The following is a 20,530-nucleotide window of genomic DNA, read 5'->3' as shown; positions in this document are numbered from 1 at the left end:
CCAACATCTTCAGCCTGAACACTGCTGATGGTTAAGGTGAAGCTAGAACCAGAGCCACTGCCACTGAATCGAGAGGGAATTCCTGTATATAGAGTTGATGCTGAGTATATAAGAAGCTTGGGAGTCTGTCCAGGTTTCTGCTGGTACCAGGACGTATAATCACCATGTACACTGGGGTTGGTTTTACAGGTCAGTGTGACAGTGGATCCTGGAGTAAATGTCACGACTGGAGGCTGAGTCACAGTCATCTGGCCGCTGCATCCTGCACACAAACACAAATCATACATTAATCAGCGGAGGTGAAGAGAGAGAACAGGCAGCGCATCACGTCTGAAATGTTGCTGAGTGACTGAACCTGTGAAGCTGCAGCAGGCCAGCGTCCAGATGAGGAGGGTGATGAGAGTCATGGTGGTTGTGGTGGACTGACGGGTCTGAGTCCTGCAGAGTTGGAGTCACAGGAATATAAAGCTTCTCAGTTCAGTGGAGGATCAGCTGACGATGCAAAGCCTCCTCTCTATGGAAATTATTCCTCTGCTCTGAGCGGACTGAAGGTGACGTGGGACACAAACTCAGGAGCGTTGCTGTTTGGATTTACACTAAATATGAAGAAGCACAATTGAGGGTCGACAGCGTCTGGATTAAAATTGTTTCACTTTCATTGATGTAAATATGTGAATTTCATTTCCCTTGAATTACAGAGTGAGTAGATGTTCAATATAATTTTTTATGAACACTTTGTTTTAATTCTTCTGAAGCGTCCTGTTTGTTTCACAGCTTCCAAATGATGTGAAACTTCTTTTTGAAATATTGATTTAAATAATAACTTGTCTCTCAATGTTCAGAAGTAACAAAAATGTTAAAAAATATATTTATTTTTTATATTTAAATCTTGATAAAATTTCCAGCCACATTAGCTCAATTTAAATATTAAGCGTAAATTGTGAAGTTTAACCAGAAAAAAGTGAGTCTTCAGTGGACAGACTGTTGTTCACGGTGCAGGAGGTTTTTGTACGAGCACCTAATGAGTCTGTATCACTGTGGTACACTTTCGGTGGAGGAACCAGACTCAACATTGACTGTAAGTACCAGAGATTTTTACTTTGTGCATTTATGAATTTTATAGAACAATGAACAAGAATTTGATCTAGTTCAGAGATTGACTAGCTGATAATTTTGTTGAATTTTAATCATTCTAAGGTAATCTCGTATCCTGAGAAAAAAAATGCAGATCAATATTTATTGATCGTAATCAATTTATGTAGATTTATACATTTATAGAAACATACTATTACAAATGTTATATCTATTTTCATGTACAATGATGATTTTTATAAATATGTTTAAAACGTTTTAAAATAGAATTTGCTCAAGCTTCAAACTAAATCATAAACTGTTTAAAAATGATTAGTTTTAATTGATCAAACATATTTTGACACAAAAATCTGTTGTTGAACAAAAACAGGTTTTTATCAGTAAATGCAGCTCAGCTTTGTGTTCACGCTTCATGTGGTGAAAAGGAAGTGAAAGAAACAGACGACAAAGGTTTGAACTGTTTTCACACCAGTGTTTCAGCTCTTTGAGTTTAAACAGAAGAAAATCATCTCAGGGACGAGTTCTTCACTGTCACACGTTGAGAAACAGACGTGAAGACGTCCTCAATAATCATCAAGAATCATTATCAGTGAACCTTCTCAGCCACATTGACACTTGAACCCTGCGGCTGATGGTCTGACACTGAGTGAATGATGTTCAACAGTAGAAGTTCTTCTGTTTCATTTGATAACGTACGAGAAATCACCTGTACGTCATTTTTCTTCATCCTCATCCTTTTGTCTTTTCTCCCCTCTCTCTCCTCCAGTGGGTGTGGTGCGGCCCACCCTGACCCTCCTCCCCCCCTCCAGTGAAGAGATGGAGCAGGGCACTGCCACTCTGGTGTGTATGGCCAGCGGGGGCTTCCCCTCAGCCTGGAGCCTGGGCTGGAAGGTGGGGGGCAGAATCAGGTCCTCAGGGGTGTCTCACAACCCGATGGTCCTGGGGGGAACCGGCCACTACAGCTGGAGCAGCACCATGAGCCTCCCTGCAGAGCAGTGGAGGAAGGCGGGCTCAGTGAGCTGTGAGGCCAGTCTGAACGGACAGAGCCCTGTCGCTCAAACCCTGGACCCTGACCTCTGCTCGGAGTAGAGAGATGACCGGGTGGAGTCATTGTGCTCTACTGTGGGTCCGTTTGATTTACATGTGTTCTACTACAGCTCTGCATGTCTTCATGTCTTTTCTTCAACTCATTATGACAGTCCAATCCTGTATTGTGCTATTTTTGAAACAAGAATAAATATTTCATGTTCTCATGTCATTTGTTTTTCACAATTCTATTTTTACTTGACTAAAATAAAATATATCATCACCAACATCTGCTTCTTTTTTATTTTTTTCTGTGGCAAATGATTTGAATGTAAATCTGTGTTTTACTTCTACTTAGACAGTAATTTATCTTGTGTGGATCTGCATGAAAACCATGTTTCTGACTTCTGAGTTGAACATTGAACAAAATTATGAAAATCACAAAAGTATCACATTAGTACTTTCCTCATAATTCATATTATTGTCAATAAGTGACAGAAGTAAAAGTTTATGATTAAAACTGAGAAATTAAAGGGAAATTACACATTTAGCATACTAAGTAATTAGATATTCTGTTCCATCCATGTTCTGATGTGTTATTGCTTAATGGTAATACACTTTTGAATGTGTGATTATATTAATCATCTTATTACTGTATGATGAAGTGTGAACAGAATCAAAATGACAATTAAAGTCCATAAATAAATATCTGGCAATATTAAGTCATCTAATGACATTGATAAATAACCACAATTGTTTATGATTATTCTGGTTTTAAACTTGCAGAATGTGTCGGTTGTATGAGATTAATCTGTTTTAAAATACATCGTTAATATTCTCAGTGTTTATTGTAGTTTTCTGTTAGAACTCATTCTGTAGAGCAACTAGTTGAGGCAGGTTTTTTACGATACAGCTCCGTTTACAACACGTGCAACTGGGCCGGTCAACGCAGCGTTCACTGCTCCACCAGAGAATCACCATGAAAACTCATTTGTGGGACTCCAGGGGCGTTTCAAGGGACTTTAGGAGCCTCAGGCAAAAGGGACCTGGGGAGCCTACATTGACCCAAACACCCCCCTATAAAGAAACACATGAACAATATCACTACAATCTTCAAACACACATACAGAGTTTCTAGTCTTCAGCTAAAAATCTAAAATGAAAAAAGTTGGTTTCATTGGGTTTGTTTGGATATTTCTAAACATTTAAAACTGTGAGTTTGTTTCTTTTGTGTTAAGCCTCATTGTCGCTCTGCTTGAAGACTTGTGTTGTGTTCACTGGACCAGTTATTCTCTGTGCAGCTGCAGCAGACCAGTTTCACTTGAGTCAAACTTAGGGAGGTTTTTGTATGGCTCTAAATCACTGTGTGAACACTCCAGTGCTAGGATAACTCTGACAGTAATAATCTCCAACATCTTCTGCCTTAACACCGCTGATGGTTAAGGTGTACCTAGAACCAGAGCTACTGCCACTGAATCGAGAGGAAGTTCCTGAATATAGAGTTGATACATAGTATATAAGAAGCTTGGGAGCCTGTCCAGGTTTCTGCTGGTACCAGGATACACAATCACCAGAACCACAACTCTGAACTTTGGGGTTGGTGTTACAGGTCAGCATGACAGTGGATCCTGGAGTAAATGTCACGACTGGAGGCTGAGTCACAGTCATCTGGCCGCTGCATCCTGCACACAAACACAAATCATACATTAATCAGCGGAGGTGAAGAGAGAGAACAGGCATAGCATCACGTCTGAAATGTTGCTGAGTGACTGAACCTGTGAAGCTGCAGCAGGCCAGCGTCCAGATGAGGAGGTTGATGAGAGTCATGGTGGTTGTGGTGGACTGACGGGTCTGAGTCCTGCAGAGTTGGAGTCACAGGACTATAAAGCTTCTCAGTTCAGTGGAGGATCAGCTGACGATGCAAAGCCTCCTCTCTATGGAAATGATTCCTCTGCTCTGAGCGGACTGAAGGTGACGTGGGACACAAACTCAGGAGCGTTGCTGTTTGGATTTACACTAAATATGAAGAAGCAGAGTTGAGGGTCGTCAACATCTGGATTCAAATTGTGTCACTTTCATTGATGCAAATATGTGTATTTCATTCCCTTGAATTACAGAGTGAGTAAACGTACAATAGAATTTTCAAAACATTTTGTTTTAAATATTATGTAGCATCCTGTTTGTTTTACAGCTTTCAAATGATGTCAAGCTTTATTTTGACATATTTATTCATAACAAAGTATAATCAACTTTTTTCTCTCAAAGTTTTGAAGTCACAAAAATGTCAACAAATATTTTATCATCAAAATTACAAAAGTGCAGACCTCTGCATCCACGTAAATGATAATGAAGTAATAAAGTTCAGTTTAAGGCCCCCCACCACCACCACCTCAGGCTCATCTTACGTTCAGACTCTGTGTGACTTTAACTCTGAGGAGCAGCGATGCATAAAATTCATGCAAAATACATTTGAGTGCACCTGTCTTTATGAAACTGAGAGGAAGAGGTGACGCTGAGTGAGAACATGTGGACATCACATGAAGGAACTTTCACTTCCGTGTCTGACTTTGAAAAGTTCTGGTCTGCACACATGGGAGAAGTTTGTCTTCAAGGCTTTTTACCAGAAAACCTTTGAATGTGAATGTTGTTAATGGACTATTTCATCCCAAACCAAGAAATATATCAAAGTCTGACCACGTGATTTTGTTTCCTCAACTAAATCCAACTGTGACTGAACACTGAAGCCAGGAAGCTGCTCTGGGAGTAACTCTCTCCCTCAGGAATATCCCTTCATGTCTCTAAGTAGATGCACACTGCCCTCTGCTGGCAGTTCACCATCATCAATAACTCCATCATGGTGTGAGGCTGATTTGGTTTTACATTACATTTCATTTAGCTGACGCTTTTATCCAAAGCGACTTACAATAAGTGCATTCAACCATGAGGGTACAAACCCAGAACAACAAGAATCAAGAAAGTAGAATTTCTTCAAGAAAGCCAAACTACAAAGTGATATAATTAAGTGCCATTTAAGTGCTACTCATGTGCTTGTTTAAACTTTCATTCAAGGAATAGTCGGAAGAGGTGTGTTTTTAGTTTGAGGCGGAGGATGTGTAGACTTTCTGTCCTGATGTCAATGGGGAACTCATTTCACCATTTAGGATCCAGGACAGCAAACAGTCGTGATGTTGTTGAGTGTTTAGATCGAAGTGAGGGAGCAACGAGCCGATTGGCAGATGCAGAGCAGAGTGAACGGGCTGGGGTGTAACGTTTGACCATGTCCTGGATGGAGACTGGACCCGATCCGTTCGCAGCACGGTACGCAAGTACTAATGTTTTGAAACGAACTCGCAGCCACTGGTAACCAGTGAAGGGAGCGGAGGAGGGGAGCAGTGTGAGTCAATTTAGGTTAAAGACCAGTCGAGCTGCTGCATTCTGGATGAGCTGCAGAGGTCGGATGGCACTAGCAGGTAGACCTGCCAGGAGGGAGTTGCAATAATCTAGAGGTGAGATGACCAGAGCCTGAATTAGAACCTGTGCTGCCTTCTGAGTGAGAAGGGAACGTATTCTCCTGATGTTGTGCAGCATGAATCTACAGGAACGTGTTGTTGCAGTAATGTTGGCCGTAAGGGAGAGTTGGCTGCCGAGTGTCACACCCAGGTTTATAGCAATCTGGCTGGGGTCTAACACGGAGTTGTGTCTCAAGTTTTTGTCCTTGTTCAACCTTTTCATCATCATGTACATCAGTCATTTCATGCAGCTCTGATATTAGGGAAAAAGTAAGTAAGTACGCATCATTTGACCTCAGTAACCCCAGGCCTCTGTTTTATTTAAGTACTCTCACCCTCTGAGAAATTACTCTGAGTATCAATCAGATTAAATGTAACAGTGAAGTTTACGAGTTTTAGGCTCATTCGAATACTTTGTGAAAAAAAATAATGTAACATGTCAAATCAATAAAAACTGAGCAAACTTCATCTGCTAATAAAGATAAAACGATGTGAATTAAAAGAGCTGCAAAATGCATCATGAGGCCTAAAGAGACCTTAGTTAGATAGACTGTCTATATGAAGGTATAGACAGTCTGATTACTATATAATGATATATAAGGTCTATATAGATTTAAATACAGACTTTTGATTGTCTAAATAATTGATTTATTTCATAATATACAGTACTGTGCAAAAGTTTTAGGCAGGTGAGAAAAAATGCTATAAAGTATTAACAGTTTGTTTTCGTCAATTAACAAAATGCAGTGAATGAACAGAAGAGAAATCTAAATCAAATCAATATTTGGTGTGACCACCCTTTGCCTTCAAAACAGCATCAATTCGTCTAGGTAGACTTGCACACAGTTTTTGAAGGAACTCAGCTGGTTTGTTGTTCCAAACATCTTGGAGAACTAACCACAGATGTTCTGTGGGTGTAGGCTTCCTCAAATCCTTCTGTCTCTTCATGTAATCCCAGACAGACTCGATGATGTTGAGATCAGGGCTCTGTGGGGGCCATACCATCACTTCCAGGACTTCTTGTTCTTCTTTACGCAGAAGATAGTTCTTAATCTTAAGGGCGGCTGTGGCTGAGGGGTAGAGTGGTCGTCCTCCAACCTGAAGGTCGGCGGTTCGATCCCCAGTCTGAACCATCTGCATGCCGAAGTGTCCTTGGGCAAGATGCTGAACCCTCAATAGCCCCCCATAGAATAACAAAGTGCTGCAAGTAGATGCAATGTATGAATGTGTGTGTGAATGGGTGAATGTGAAACTGTACTGTAAAGCGCTTTGAGTGGTCTTCATCAGACTAGAAAAGCGCTATATAAATACAAATCCATTTACCATATAACCTGTGACATCAAACTATCTTTCACAACCTCACATTGGAAGCAGAGTTTGTTCCTCACCCAGTTTAAAGCCTCCTACACAGCTGTTTCTGTTTCAGTTAATGACTATGTTTCAACCTACATTTGAAATTGATGATCATTAGCACCTGTTTGGTATAATTGGTTGATCATACACCTGACTATAATCCTACAAAATCCCTGACTTTGTGCAAGTGAACCTATAATAACTGATGCTGGTTTGAAGGCAAAGGGTAGTAACACCAAATATTGATTTGATTTAGATTTTTCTGTTGTTCGCTCACTTTTGTTAATTGATGAAAATAAACTGTAAACACTTCCATTTTTCAAAGCATTCTTAGCTTACAGCATTTTTTCACACATGCCTAAAACTTTGCACAGCACTTCATGTAGTTTATGTAAAGATATAGACAGTGTGATTACTATATAATGACATAGAAGGTATATACAGATGTAAACTCAGTCTATTGATTATAAATGCAAATATATGTGCAGTATATATCGAGATATACATACAGTCTGATTACTATTTAAGGATACAGGTTATATAGGTTGACAGTCTATATAAAATATGTAGAATCTATAGACAATCAGCATGTCTTCATGTATTTTCTTCAACTCATTATGACAGTCAAATGCTGTATTGTGCTACTTTTTAAACAAGAATAAATATATCATGTTTTCATGTCATTTGTTTTTCACATTTCTATTTTTCCTTTGCTAAAATAAAATGTATCATCACTAACATCTGCCTCTGTGTTAATTTTTTTCTGCCGCAAAAGATATTAATGTAAATTTGTGTTTTACTTCTACTTAGACAGCAATTTATCTTGTGTGGATCTGCATGAAAACCATGTTCCTGACTTCAGAGTTGAAAATTGAACAAAATGATGAAAATCACAAAAGTATCACATTAGAAATTTGTAGGACTTTGCTCATAATTCATAATATTATCAATAAGTGACTGAAGTAAAAGTTTAAAATGAAACGTGACAAATTAAAGGGAAATTACACATTTAGCATCAGAGTTAAGAAGATATTCTGTTCCATCCATGTTCTGATGTGTGAGTGCTTAATGGTAATACACTTTTGAATGTTTGATTATAATAATAATCATATCACTATTTGATGAAGTGTAACAGAATCTAAATGGCAATTAAAGTTGATAAATAAATATCTGGCAACAATAAGTCATCAAATGAAATTGATAAATAACCACAATTGTTTATGATTATTCTGGTTTTAATCTTGCAGGATGTGCTGGTTGCAGGGGTGGACTGGCCATCTGGCATACCGGGCATCGTCCCGGTGGGCCGTTGACCCAATGTGGGCCGGTCTGGTCCGCTATGTTGTTGGTTTTTTTTTTTTTCTCTTCTTCCTCTCTAAATTCCCTCCAATTGGGCCGGCCAATTGGCTACAGAGGGCTAGCAGTGTGTTGCCAGCATCGACACATATTATTGGTCTATTGTTTGTCATTGTCAATCAATCATGGGCTGACAGGCTCAGAGAGCCCTGACAGTGCTGTCAATCACAACACAAACCAGGGAGGGGCGGGACCTCATGGCATTGGCGGGGGGAGTCGCGGGACGGGCTGCTGCTGAGACAGAAACTTAAAATGGATAATAAGAGTAAAAAAAGCATCGGGAAAAAAGCTGAAGTCTCTGGAGGTGGAGGCTGCTAAATGTGCCAAACTGACGGACCTATGTGGTGCCGGGTTCACCAGCCCAGCAGCAGCAGGTGCGCCGGGAGACGAGCGAGGAGGGCTCGACAATGATGAGCGAGTGGAGGCAGACATGTGAGCGCGCATTTTCAATTTTCAATACATTCTCCAAACTGGCTCGTTACTTGAGCAGCGGAGGTTGGCGTCGCACGCCTCTACCCACGGCGCACCTCCCTCTCTCTCTCTGTCTCACTCGCTGCCCCCTCCCTCCTGAGATGTGCAGGTCCCGGTGGCGTGTTTGCCGTCGGGGGGGGGGGGGGGTGGTCTATCCCTCCGCAGGTTCACCTTCAGAAATCTTGTTACGACTTTTACTTCCTCTAGAATAGGATAAGAGATAGTGTCTTATTTTGTGTGCCTAGATCTGGTTTCCCTTTGCTGAGTTATCATAAGGGGCATTGTGTATCACTCTTGCTACTGATGAGATGTCCATGTTTAGTGATATTTACAGAATGTTTTAGTGGTTACACTGTGGTTTATTAATGTTCTTGGGCAGAAGAGGCACTTGTTTATAGTTAATTATTTGTTGTCTCTAGATGCACTGGTCCATTACTATTTGAACCTCAGCATCTAGGGTTCAAAATTGGTAAAATTATACATTAATTATACATTATATGCATATTGTTGTTGTAATTTTTCAGTCAGTTGAGATAAATCTTGAGGAGAAACATTTTGGGTTGTTTTGTGTCTGTATAGGCCTACTATAAAAAGCACTTTGCATTTTTAATTTTAGTACTTTTACTTTTGATACTTAAGTACATTTCAACACCAGATACTTTTGATACTTAAGTACTTTTAATATGAGCTACTTTAAGACTTTTACTCAAGTCATTTTCTGACGGGTGACTTTTACTTTTACCGAAGTCACTTTCAGGTAAGATATCTGTACTTTTACTCAAGTATGGCTTTCAAGTATACACCACTGCTCAGAAGCACCCTCTCACCTGACAAATTGGAGGCATTTATGTTGATGGCCACAGAGAAAGACATTCTCATGGCCTTGGACTCTGACTTGGTGATAGACAGACTTGCAGAGAAGAGTGAGCTGCTTAAAAAGCTGCTCCACTGATAAGGTGAGAAATATTTAATATTATCACACATTTTCATTGTTAATCATTTATAATCATTATGGATGTAGTAATTCATAATTTGTCATTTTAATAATAAATAATAAATAAGAGCTATCTTGATTTGGAGTTAAATAAATTAACTTTTGGCTTGAGAGGTTTGTGTGTGGCCTCCCTTCTTGTTGCCATCTTTGAGCTAGGTGGTAACAGTAGTATGCATGAGAGAAGACGCCGCGAGATTTGTGGACTTCTATGTGGTGTCCGCTGATAATGTAGTGGGCTGGTCTGGACAGACAATGCCAGGGCTGAATTTTTGTCCCAGTCCACCCCTGGCTGGTTGTATGAGCTCAATGTGTTTTAAAATACATCATATATATTCTCTGTGTTTATTGTAGTTTTCTGTTAGAACTCATTCTGTAGAGAAACTAGTTGAGGCAGGTTTTTTACGATACAGCTCTGTTTACAACACGTGCAACTGGGCCGGTCAACGCAGCGTTCACTGCTCCGCCAGAGAATCACCAGGAAAACTCATTTGTGGGACTCCAGGGGCGTTTCAAGGGACTTTAGGGGCCTCAGGCAAAAGGGGCCTGTGGAGCCTACATTGACCCAAACACCCCCCTACAAAGAAACACATGAAGCACATCACTACAATCTTCAAACAAATATTATATCATCAAAATTTAAAAAGTGCAGACCTGTGCATTCACGTAAATGATAGTGAAGTAATACATTTTAAGCTCAGGCTCATCTTGCACACACATTTAGACGTTCTAGTCTTCAACTCAAAATCTAAAATGACAAAGTTGGTTTCATGGGGCTTTGTTTGGAGATCTCTGAACATTTTAAACTTTGAGTTTGTTTCAGTTGTGTTTAGCTTCATTGTCGCTCTGCTTGAAGACTTGTGTTGTGTTCACTGGACCAGTTATTCTCTGTGCAGCTGCAGCAGACCAGTTTCACTTCAGTCAAACTGAGGGAGGTTTTTGTACGGCTCTAAATCACTGTGTGAACACATATGCTCCGTTTACTACATGGAAGCTCTGACAGTAATAATCTCCAACATCTTCAGCCTGAACACCGCTGATGGTTAAGGTGAAGCTAGATCCAGAGCCACTGGCACTGAATCGAGAGGGAAATCCTGAATTTAGAGTTGTTGTATGGTATATAAGAAGCTTGGGAGCCTGTCCAGGTTTCTGCTGGTACCAGGACAAATAATAAGTGTGAGTAACACTGGGGTTGGTTTTACAGGTCAGAGTGACAGTGGATCCTGGAGTAAATGTCACGACTGGAGGCTGAGTCACAGTAATCTGGCCGCTGCATCCTGCACACAAACACAAATCATACATTAATCAGCGGAGGTGAAGAGAGAGAACAGGCAACGCATCACGTCTGAAATGTTGCTGAGTGACTGAACCTGTGAAGCTGCAGCAGGCCAGCGTCCAGATGAGGAGGGTGATGAGAGTCATGGTGGTTGTGGTGGACTGACGGGTCTGAGTCCTGCAGAGTTGGAGTCACAGGACTATAAAGCTTCTCAGTTCAGTGGAGGATCAGCTGACGATGCAAAGCCTCCTCTCTATGGAAATGATTCCTCTGCTCTGAGCGAACTGAAGGTGACGTGGGACACAAACTCAGGAGCGTTGCTGTTTGGATTTACACTAAATATGAAGAAGCAGGTTTGAGGGTCGTCAGCATCTGGATTCAAATTGTGTCACTTTCATTGATGCAAATATGTTTATTTCATTGCCCTGCAATTACAGAGTCAGTATACGTACAATTTAATTTTTAAAACATTTTGTTTTAATTCTTTTGAAGCATCTTGTTTGTTGTACAGCTTTCAAATTATGTCAATCTATTTTTTGGAAATAATAATTCATGACAAAGGTAAATCAAGTTTTTCTCTATTAATATTCAGAAGTAACAAAAATGTTAACAAATATAGTTATTTTTTAATTATTAAATCTTGATGAAATTTCAAGCCACATTAGCTCAATATAAATATTCAGTGTTCATTTTTTAGTTTTACCAGAAAAAAGTGACTCTTCAGTGGACAGACTGTTGTTCACGGTGCAGGAGGTTTTTGTACGAGCACCTAATGAGTCTGTATCACTGTGGTACACTTTCGGTGGAGGAACCAAACTCAACAACGACTGTAAGTACCAGAGATTTTTACTTTGTGCATTTATAACTTGTATCAAATAATGAAAAATAATTTGATCAAGTTCAGAGATTGACTAGCTGATAATTTTGTTGAATTTTTATCAATCTGAGGTTATCTCATATTCTGAGCAAAAAAAATGCAGATCAATATTTAATGTTTGTAATGAATTAATGTAGATTAATGCCTTTATAGAAACATACTAAAGCAATTGTTTCATCTATTTTCATGTAAAATTATGATTTTTATTCACATGTTTAAAATGTTTTAAAATAGAATTTGCTCAAGATTCAAACTAAATCATAAAAACTGTTTAAAAATGTTTACTTTGATTTGATCAAACATATTTTGGCAGAAAAATCTGATGTTAAACACAAACAGGATTTTATCAGTAGATGCAGCTCAGCTTTGTGTTCACGCTTCATGTGGTGAAGAGGAAGTGAAAGAAACAGACGACAAAGGTTTGAACTGTTTTCACACCAGTGTTTCAGCTCTGTGAGTTTAAACAGAAGAAAATCATCTCAGGGACGAGTTCTTCACTGTCACACGTTGAGAAACAGACGTGAAGACGTCCTCAATAATCATCAAGAATCATTATCAGTGAACCTTCTCAGCCACATTGACACTTGAACCCTGCGGCTGATGGTCTGACACTGAGTGAATGATGTTCAACAGTAGAAGTTCTCCTGTTTCATCTGATAACATACGAGAAATTACCTGTATGTAATTTACTTCATCCTCATCCCTTTGTCTTTTCTCCCCTCTCTCTCCTCCAGTGGGTGTGGTGCGGCCCACCCTGACCCTCCTCCCCCCCTCCAGTGAAGAGCTGGAGCAGGGCAGTGCCACTCTGGTGTGTATGGCCAGCGGGGGCTTCCCCTCAGCCTGGAGCCTGGGCTGGAAGGTGGGGTGCAACGGTTGGTCCTCAGGGGTGTCTCACAGCCCGGGGGTCCTGGGGGCAACCGGCCACTACAGCTGGAGCAGCACCATGAGCCTCCCTGCAGAGCAGTGGAGGAAGGCGGGCTCAGTGAGCTGTGAGGCCAGTCTGAACGGACAGAGCCCTGTCGCTCAAACCCTGGACCCTGACCTCTGCTCGGAGTAGAGAGACGACCGGGTGGAGTCATTGTGCTCTACTGTGGGTCCGTTTGATTTACATGTGTTCTACTGCAGCTCTGCATGTCTTCACGTCTTTTCTTCAACTCATTATGACAGTCCAATGCTGTATTGTTCTACTTTTGAAACAAGAATAAATATTTCAAGTTCTCATGTCATTTGTTTTCACATTTCTATTTTTACTTTACTAAAATAAAATATATCATCACTAACATATGCTTCTGTGTTATTTTTTTCAGCGGCAAATTATATTAATGTAAATCTCTGTTTAACCTCTACTTAGACAGTAATTTATCTTGTGTGGATTTGCATGAAAACCATGTTTCTGACCCCTGAGATGAACGTTGAACAAAATGAGGAAAATCACAAAAGTATCACATTAGTAGTTTGTAGGACTTTCCTCATAATTCATATTATTGTCACTAAGTGACAAAAGTCAAAGTTTATTATCAAACTTCAGAAATTAAAGGGAAATTGCACATTGAGCATAAGTGTTAATTAGATATTCTGTTCCATCCGTGTTCTGATGTGTGAGTGCTTAACGGTAATACACTTTTGAACGTGTGATTATTATAATCATCATATCACTATTTGATTAAGTGTAACAGAATCTAAATGACAGCAAAGTTGATAAATAAATATCTGGCAACGATTTGTTATCAAATGAAATTGATAAATAACCACAATTGTTTCAGATTATTCTTGTTTTAACCTCGCAGGATGTGCTGGTTGTATAAGCTCAATGTGTTTTATAATACATCGTATATATTCTCTGTGTTTATTGTAGTTTTCTGTTAGAACTCAATATGTAGAGCAACTAGTTGAGGCAGGTTTTTTTATGATACAGCTCCGTTTACAACACGTGCAACTGGGCCGGTCAACGCAGCGTTCACTGCTCCGCCAGAGAATCACAATGAAAACTCATTTGTGGGACTCCAGGGGCGTTTCAAGGGACTTCAGGGGCCTCCGGCAAAAGGGACCTGGGGATCCTACATTGACCCAAACACCCCACTACAAAGAAACACATGAACCACATCATTACAATCTTTCAAAAAATATAATATCATCTATATTAAAAAAGTGCAGACCTGTGCTTCCACGTAAATGATAGTGGAGTTTTAAAGTTTAAGTTTACCCATCCCAGCCCCACCTCATGTGACACATACATTAAGACGTTTTACGTTTCAACTAAAAGTTGGTTTCATGGGGCTTTGTTTGGACAATTCTGAACATTTAAAACTGTGAGTTTGTTTCAGTTGTGTTTAGCTTCATTCTCACTCTGCTTGAAGACTTGTGTTGTTTTCACTGGACCAGTTATTCTCTGTGCAGCTGCAGCAGACCAGTTTCACTTCATTCAAACTGAGGGAGGTTTTTGTACGGCTCAAAATCACTGTGTGAACACATTACTGCTATGATAACCGACACAGTAATAATCTCCAAAATCTTCAGCCTGAACACCGCTGATGGTTAAGGTGAAGCTAGAACCAGAGCCACTGCCACTGAATCGAGAGGGAGTTCCTGTATTAAGAGTTGATATATAGTATATAAGAAGCTTAGGAGCCTGTCCAGGTTTCTGCTGGTACCAGGACAAATGATTATTGCCATGAACACTGGGGTTGGTGTTACAGGTCAGCGTGACAGTGGATTCTGGAGTAAATGTCACAAATGGAGGCTGAGTCACAGTCATCTGGCCGCTACATCCTGCACAAAAACACAAATCATATATTAATCAGCGGAGGTGAAGAGAGAGAACAGGCAGCGCATCACGTCTGAAATGTTGCAGAGTGACTGAACCTGTGAAGCTGCAGCAGGCCAGCGTCCAGATGAGGAGGGTGATGAGAGTCATGGTGGTTGTGGTGGACTGACAGGTCTGAGTCCTGCAGAGTTGGAGTCACAGGACTATAAAGCTTCTCAGTTCAGTGGAGGATCAGCTGACGATGCAAAGCCTCCTCTCTATGGAAATGATTTCTCTGCTCTGAGCGGACTGTAGATGACGTGGGACACAAACTCAGGAGCGTTGCTGTTTGGATTTACACTAAATATGAAGAAGCAGAATTGAGGGTCGTCAGCATCTGGATTCAAATTGTGTCACTTTCATTGATGCAAATATGTGTATTTCATTCCCCTTGAATTACAGAGTGAGTAAACGTACAATAGAATTTTCAAAACATTTTGTTTTAATTCTTTTGTAGCATCCTGTTTGTTTTACAGCTTTCAAATGATGTCAAGCTTTATTTTGACATATTTATTCATAACAAAGTATAATCAACTTTTTTCTCTCAAAGTTTTGAAGTCACAAAAATGTCAACAAATATTTTATCATCAAAATTACAAAAGTGCAGATCTGTGCATCCACGTAAATGATAATGAAGTAATAAAGTTCAGTTTAAGGCCCCCCACCACCACCACCTCAGGCTCATCTTACGTTCAGACTCTGTGTGACTTTAACTCTGAGGAGCAGCGATGCATAAAATTCATGCAAAATACATTTGAGTGCACCTGTCTTTATGAAACTGAGAGGAAGAGGTGACGATGAGTGAGAACATGTTGACATCACATGAAGGAACTTTCACTTCCGTGTCTGACTTTGAAAAGTTCTGGTCTGCACACATGGGAGAAGTTTGTCTTCAAGGCTTTTTACCAGAAAACCATTGAATGTGATTGTTGTTGATGGACTATTTCATCCCAAACCAAGAAATGTACCAAAATGTAACCACATGATTTTGTTTCCTCAACTAAATGCAACTGCAACTGAACCTAATCTGGGAGTAACTCTCTCCTTCAGGAATATCCCTTCATGTCTCTAAGTAGCTGCACACTGCCCTCTGCTGGCAGCTCACCATCATCAATAACTCCATCATGGTGTGAGGCTGATTTTGTTTTCTATCCTTGTTCAACTTGTCATCACCATGTACATCAGTCATTTCATGCAGCTCTGACATAAGGGAAAGAAGAAAGTAAGTTCATGTCATCTGACCTCAGTGACCCCAGCCCTCTGTTTTATTTAAGTATTCTCAACCTCTGAGAAAATATTCTGAATATCAATCAGACTAAATGTGACAGTGAAGTTTACGAGTATCAGGCTCATTTGAATACTCTGTAAAAAAATAAAATAAAGTGTAACATGTCAATTCCATAAAACTGAGCAAACTGCCTCTGCTAATAAAGATAAAACAATGTGAATAAAAAAAGCTGAAGAATGCATCATGAGGCCTAAAGAGACCTTCGTTAGATAGACTGTCTATATGAAGATATAGACAGTCTGATTGCTTTTTAATTATCAATAAGGTCTATTTAGATATAAATAAAGACTATTGAATGTCTAAATAATATATTTATTATATTATTTATATATAAATATATATAATAATAATGTTTATTCATAATTTAATCATAAACAGTATATACAAAGAGGATGACAGTATAAAAAAAAATATGTAGAATTTAAGACATTTAATACAATTATATGTTTCAGTCCATATGTCTTTAAAAACCGTTAATACAAAGATAGAGTCCACCATCAATATACATAAATATGTTTTCAGCCTATGGAATGCACCTTGCTCTATGTAGGATACTTGTGTATACTACAAATACATTATGAAGTTACTTCCTGCAAATACTGCACTCAAGAAAATCTATTTTTTACAAACGTAGAACTATTCTCCTGAGACTCAAGTGGAAAATAAGAGAATAGGCAAAACTTGACATTAAATAATATTTAAATATTACAAGCTAGTCATTGATTTGTAGGAATAAAGTGATGTAGTGAGTAAAATAAACTTTTGAAGAGCTTCATCTTAGGTCTGACAGTGTGTGATTGTGTCTGTTGTGCTTGGTGAGGTTACTGTCAGTCTCTGTGTTCGCTGGTCTGTGTCCCACGCTCTTCCTGCTGTAACAGCTCATGTCTCTGCGTCTGACTGAGGGAGGTTTTTGTACGGCTCTAAATCACTGTGTGAACCGTGAGCTATCATGACTACACAGACAGTAATAATCTCCAACATCTTCAGCCTGAACACCGCTGATGGTTAAGGTAAAGCTAGAACCAGAGTCACTGCCACTGCCACTGAATCGAGAGGGAGTTCCTGAATGAAGAGTTGATATATAGTATATGAAAAGCTTGGGAGTCTGTCCAGGGTTCTGCTGGTACCAGGACAAAATATTACTGTGAATACTGGGGTTGGTTTTACAGGTCAGCGTGACAGTGGATCCTGGAGTAAATGTCACCAGAATCTAAATGACAGTTAAAGTCGATAAATAAAAATCTGGCAACATTTAGTCATCAAATGAAATTGATAAATAGCCACAATTTTCTGATTGTTCTGGTTTTAAACTTGCAGGATGTGCTGGTTGTATGAGCTCAATGTGTTTTATAATACATCGTATATATTCTCTGTGTTTATTGTAGTTTTCGGTCTGAACTCCCTGTGGCCCCATGTTCACAGTCCCTCCAAGACTAACAGACTTGACTGAGTCAGTCTGAATCAGAAATTTGTTGGCAGCAGATTCTGAAATATGAATTGAATGAAAGAGCATCAGAGGAAATAGTTTCAACAGCCTGTGGAGGAAATTAATGAAAAAGCTTTTCCACCACGCTCAAAATCTCTCACCCTGACTCAGAAAAACCAGCATGACACTGAGAGTTACTGTCAACATCATCCTGATGCAGTTTCCTGTGTGAGTGCGTGAAAACGGTTTAGACTCTGTGTGACTTTAACTCTGAGGAGCAGCGATGCATAAAATTCATGCAAAATATATTTGAGTGCACCTGTCTTTATGAAACTGAGAGGAAGAGGTGACGCTGAGTGAGAACATGTGGACATCACATGAAGGAACTTTCACTTCCGTGTTTGACTTTGAAAAGTTCTGGTCTGCACACATGGGAGAAGTTTGTCTTCAAGGCTTTTTACCAGAAAACCTTTCAATATGATTGTTGTTAATGGACTATTTCATCCCAAACCAAGAAATGTACCAAAATCTGAACACGTGATTTTGTTTCTTCAACAAAATCCAACTGCGACTAAACACTGAAGCCAGGAAGCTGCTCTGGGAGAAACTCTCTCCCTCAGGAATATCCCTTCATGTCTCTAAGTACATTCACACTGCCCTCTGCTGGCAGTTCACCATCATCAATAACTCCATCATGGTGTCAGGCGGATTTTGTTTTCTGTCCTTGTTCATCCTTTTCATCACCTTGTACATCAGTCATCTCATGCAGCTCTGATATTAGTGAAAGAAGTAAGTAAGTACGCGTCATCTGACCTCAGTGACCCCAGGCCTCTGTTTTATTTCAGTATTCTCACCCTCTGAGAAAATACTCTGAGTACCAATCAGATTAAATGTGACAGTGAAGTTTACGAGTATCAGGCTCATACAAATACGTTGTGAAAAAGGAATAAAGTTTAACATGTCAATTCCTTTAAAACTGAGCTAACTGAATCTGCTAATGAAGATAAAACCATGTGAATAAAAAGAGCTGCAAAATGCATCATGAGGCCTAAAGAGACCTTAGTTAGATAGACTAATCAAATATTATTTTTATAGCCCATATTTACAAATCAGAATTTGTCTCATAGGGCTTTAACATGGTGTGACATCCTCTGTCCTTAACCCTCAACAAACGTAAGGAAAAACTAGTAATACCCTTTAAACAGGGTAAAAAGAAGGTGGAAACCTCAGAGAGAGCCACATGTGAGGGATCTCTCTCCCAGGACGGACAGAAGTGCAATAGATGTCAAGTGTAGAGGAGAACATCATCTGGATAGGTTTTAGCAGCATTGATTATGTTAAACATGTTTAAAGGATAACTGAAGGTCAATAAATTGATGGATCATTGTCAGCAATGGTCAAGTGTCCGAGGAGAAATACTCCGTATCAAGCAGTTCTGCTGCAATCATAATCTATGGTCAGCAGCCAGCAAGACCATGATCCACCATCAAGATCGGATGCCACTTTGTTCCACAGTCATTGTCCACTGCCGCCAATTAGGATCCATCATCAGCTGCCACCTCGGTCGTGGTCCACCACCGTTATCAGATGCCAACGATAAAGGATCCGCCATTATTATTACGATCAGCCAGCACGATACACAATACGCCAAACTGGATCCACCATTACAATCTCTGATACACGATCCACAGATCGTAATCCATGATGTGGCCACAGCTGCGGCCCTGGATCTGCAGGCGATAAGGGAAAGGGACTACGGGGAAGAAGTCAAGTCAGTAACATGTATTGATGAGATATGAATTACTTTGATGTGATAACGATTTGAGTAGAGGAAGGAGAAGAGAGAAGCTCTGTGTGTCATGTGTCATGAATACCCTTTGCACCTTAGCGTCATCAGGTGTTTTTGCCTTTTAATCAATGATACAGGCCGAACTTGAGGGTACACTGAGGCTCAAGGTAAATCTGACCGGCTACTGGTTTGTATGGCAGTACTATGAAAGCCATGTGGCCCACTCAGTAGATCAGACATCATTACCTCTATGCCTTTTTAAACTAAACGCTTCTTATTTTAGAACATAGGACAAGTTAAGTTCTGCCGCACTAATTAATGGATACCTCTAGTTGATGTTATCAACCTTCTAGGCCTAAAGCAGCAGAACTAAGCGCAGAACTAAGACAAGCCCAAGGACCAGCTCTAACTATATGCTTTCTCAAAAAGGAAGATTTTAAGCCTACTCTGAAACGTACCGATGGTGTCTGCTTCCCGAACTGAAAGTGAGAGATTATTCCACAGGATAGGGAGAGCAGTGCTCTAGTGGGTCGATAAGGTATACAGCTCTTTAAGGTAAAATGGCGCCATATTATTAAGGGCCTTGAAGGTGAGGAGGGGAATTTTTAATTCTATTCTAGATTTAACCGGAAGCCAGTGTATCGCTGCTATTACTGGAGAAATGTGCTCTCTTCTCTTGGTTCTCATCAGGACACGTGCTGCGACATTTTGGACAAGCTGCAGAGTCTTTAACGACTTACTGCTGGAGCATGATAATAATGAATTACAATAGTACAGTCCGGCATATAAAGGTATAGACAGTCTGATTACTGTATAATGATATGTAAGGTCTATATTGATTTAAATGCAGTCTATCGACTGTCTCAGGAATATATTTATCATATAATAGCTATATAATATAATAATATGTTAATTATATATTAATAAAATGTCTCTATAAAGAGGATGACAGTCTTTATAAAATATGTAGAATCTATAAAACAATCTGCATGTATTCATGTCTTTTCTTCAACTCATTATGACAGTCCAATGCTGTATTGTGCTACTTTTGAAACCAAAATAAATATTTCATCTTCTCATGTCATTTAATTTTTAGATTTCTTTTTTTATTTAACTAGAATAAAATATATCATCATTAACATCTGCTTGAGTTTTATTTTCTCTGCGGCAAAAGATATTAATGTAAATCTGTTTTTTACTTCTACTTAGACAGTAATTTCTCTTGTGTGGATCTGCATGAAAACCATGTTTCTGACTTCAGAGTTGAACATTG

The 20,530-nt window shown here is 39.6% G+C and overlaps 3 gene segments (V, D, J or C); 1 reads left to right on the top strand and 2 right to left on the bottom strand.

Moving 5' to 3' along the window:
- Positions 1–3,477: 3,477 nt before the first annotated feature.
- Positions 3,478–3,949, bottom strand: LOC133014988 (immunoglobulin lambda variable 3-25-like). The segment is given in 2 exon segments: positions 3,478–3,800; positions 3,894–3,949. Coding segments are annotated over 2 exon segments (375 nt in total).
- A 6,803-nt stretch (positions 3,950–10,752) lies between these two features.
- LOC133014987 (Ig kappa chain V region 3381-like) lies at positions 10,753–11,259 on the bottom strand. The segment is given in 2 exon segments: positions 10,753–11,075; positions 11,169–11,259. Coding segments are annotated over 2 exon segments (375 nt in total).
- Positions 11,260–11,415: 156 nt separating this feature from the next.
- LOC133014985 (immunoglobulin lambda constant 1-like) lies at positions 11,416–13,008 on the top strand. The segment is given in 3 exon segments: positions 11,416–11,427; positions 11,825–11,903; positions 12,686–13,008. Coding segments are annotated over 3 exon segments (414 nt in total).
- The last annotated feature ends 7,522 nt before the right edge of the window (positions 13,009–20,530 follow it).

This window comes from Limanda limanda, chromosome 12 (assembly GCF_963576545.1).
Source record: "Limanda limanda chromosome 12, fLimLim1.1, whole genome shotgun sequence".
Taxonomy (NCBI): Eukaryota; Metazoa; Chordata; class Actinopteri; order Pleuronectiformes; family Pleuronectidae; genus Limanda; species Limanda limanda.
This window is presented reverse-complemented; position numbering and strand designations above follow the sequence as displayed.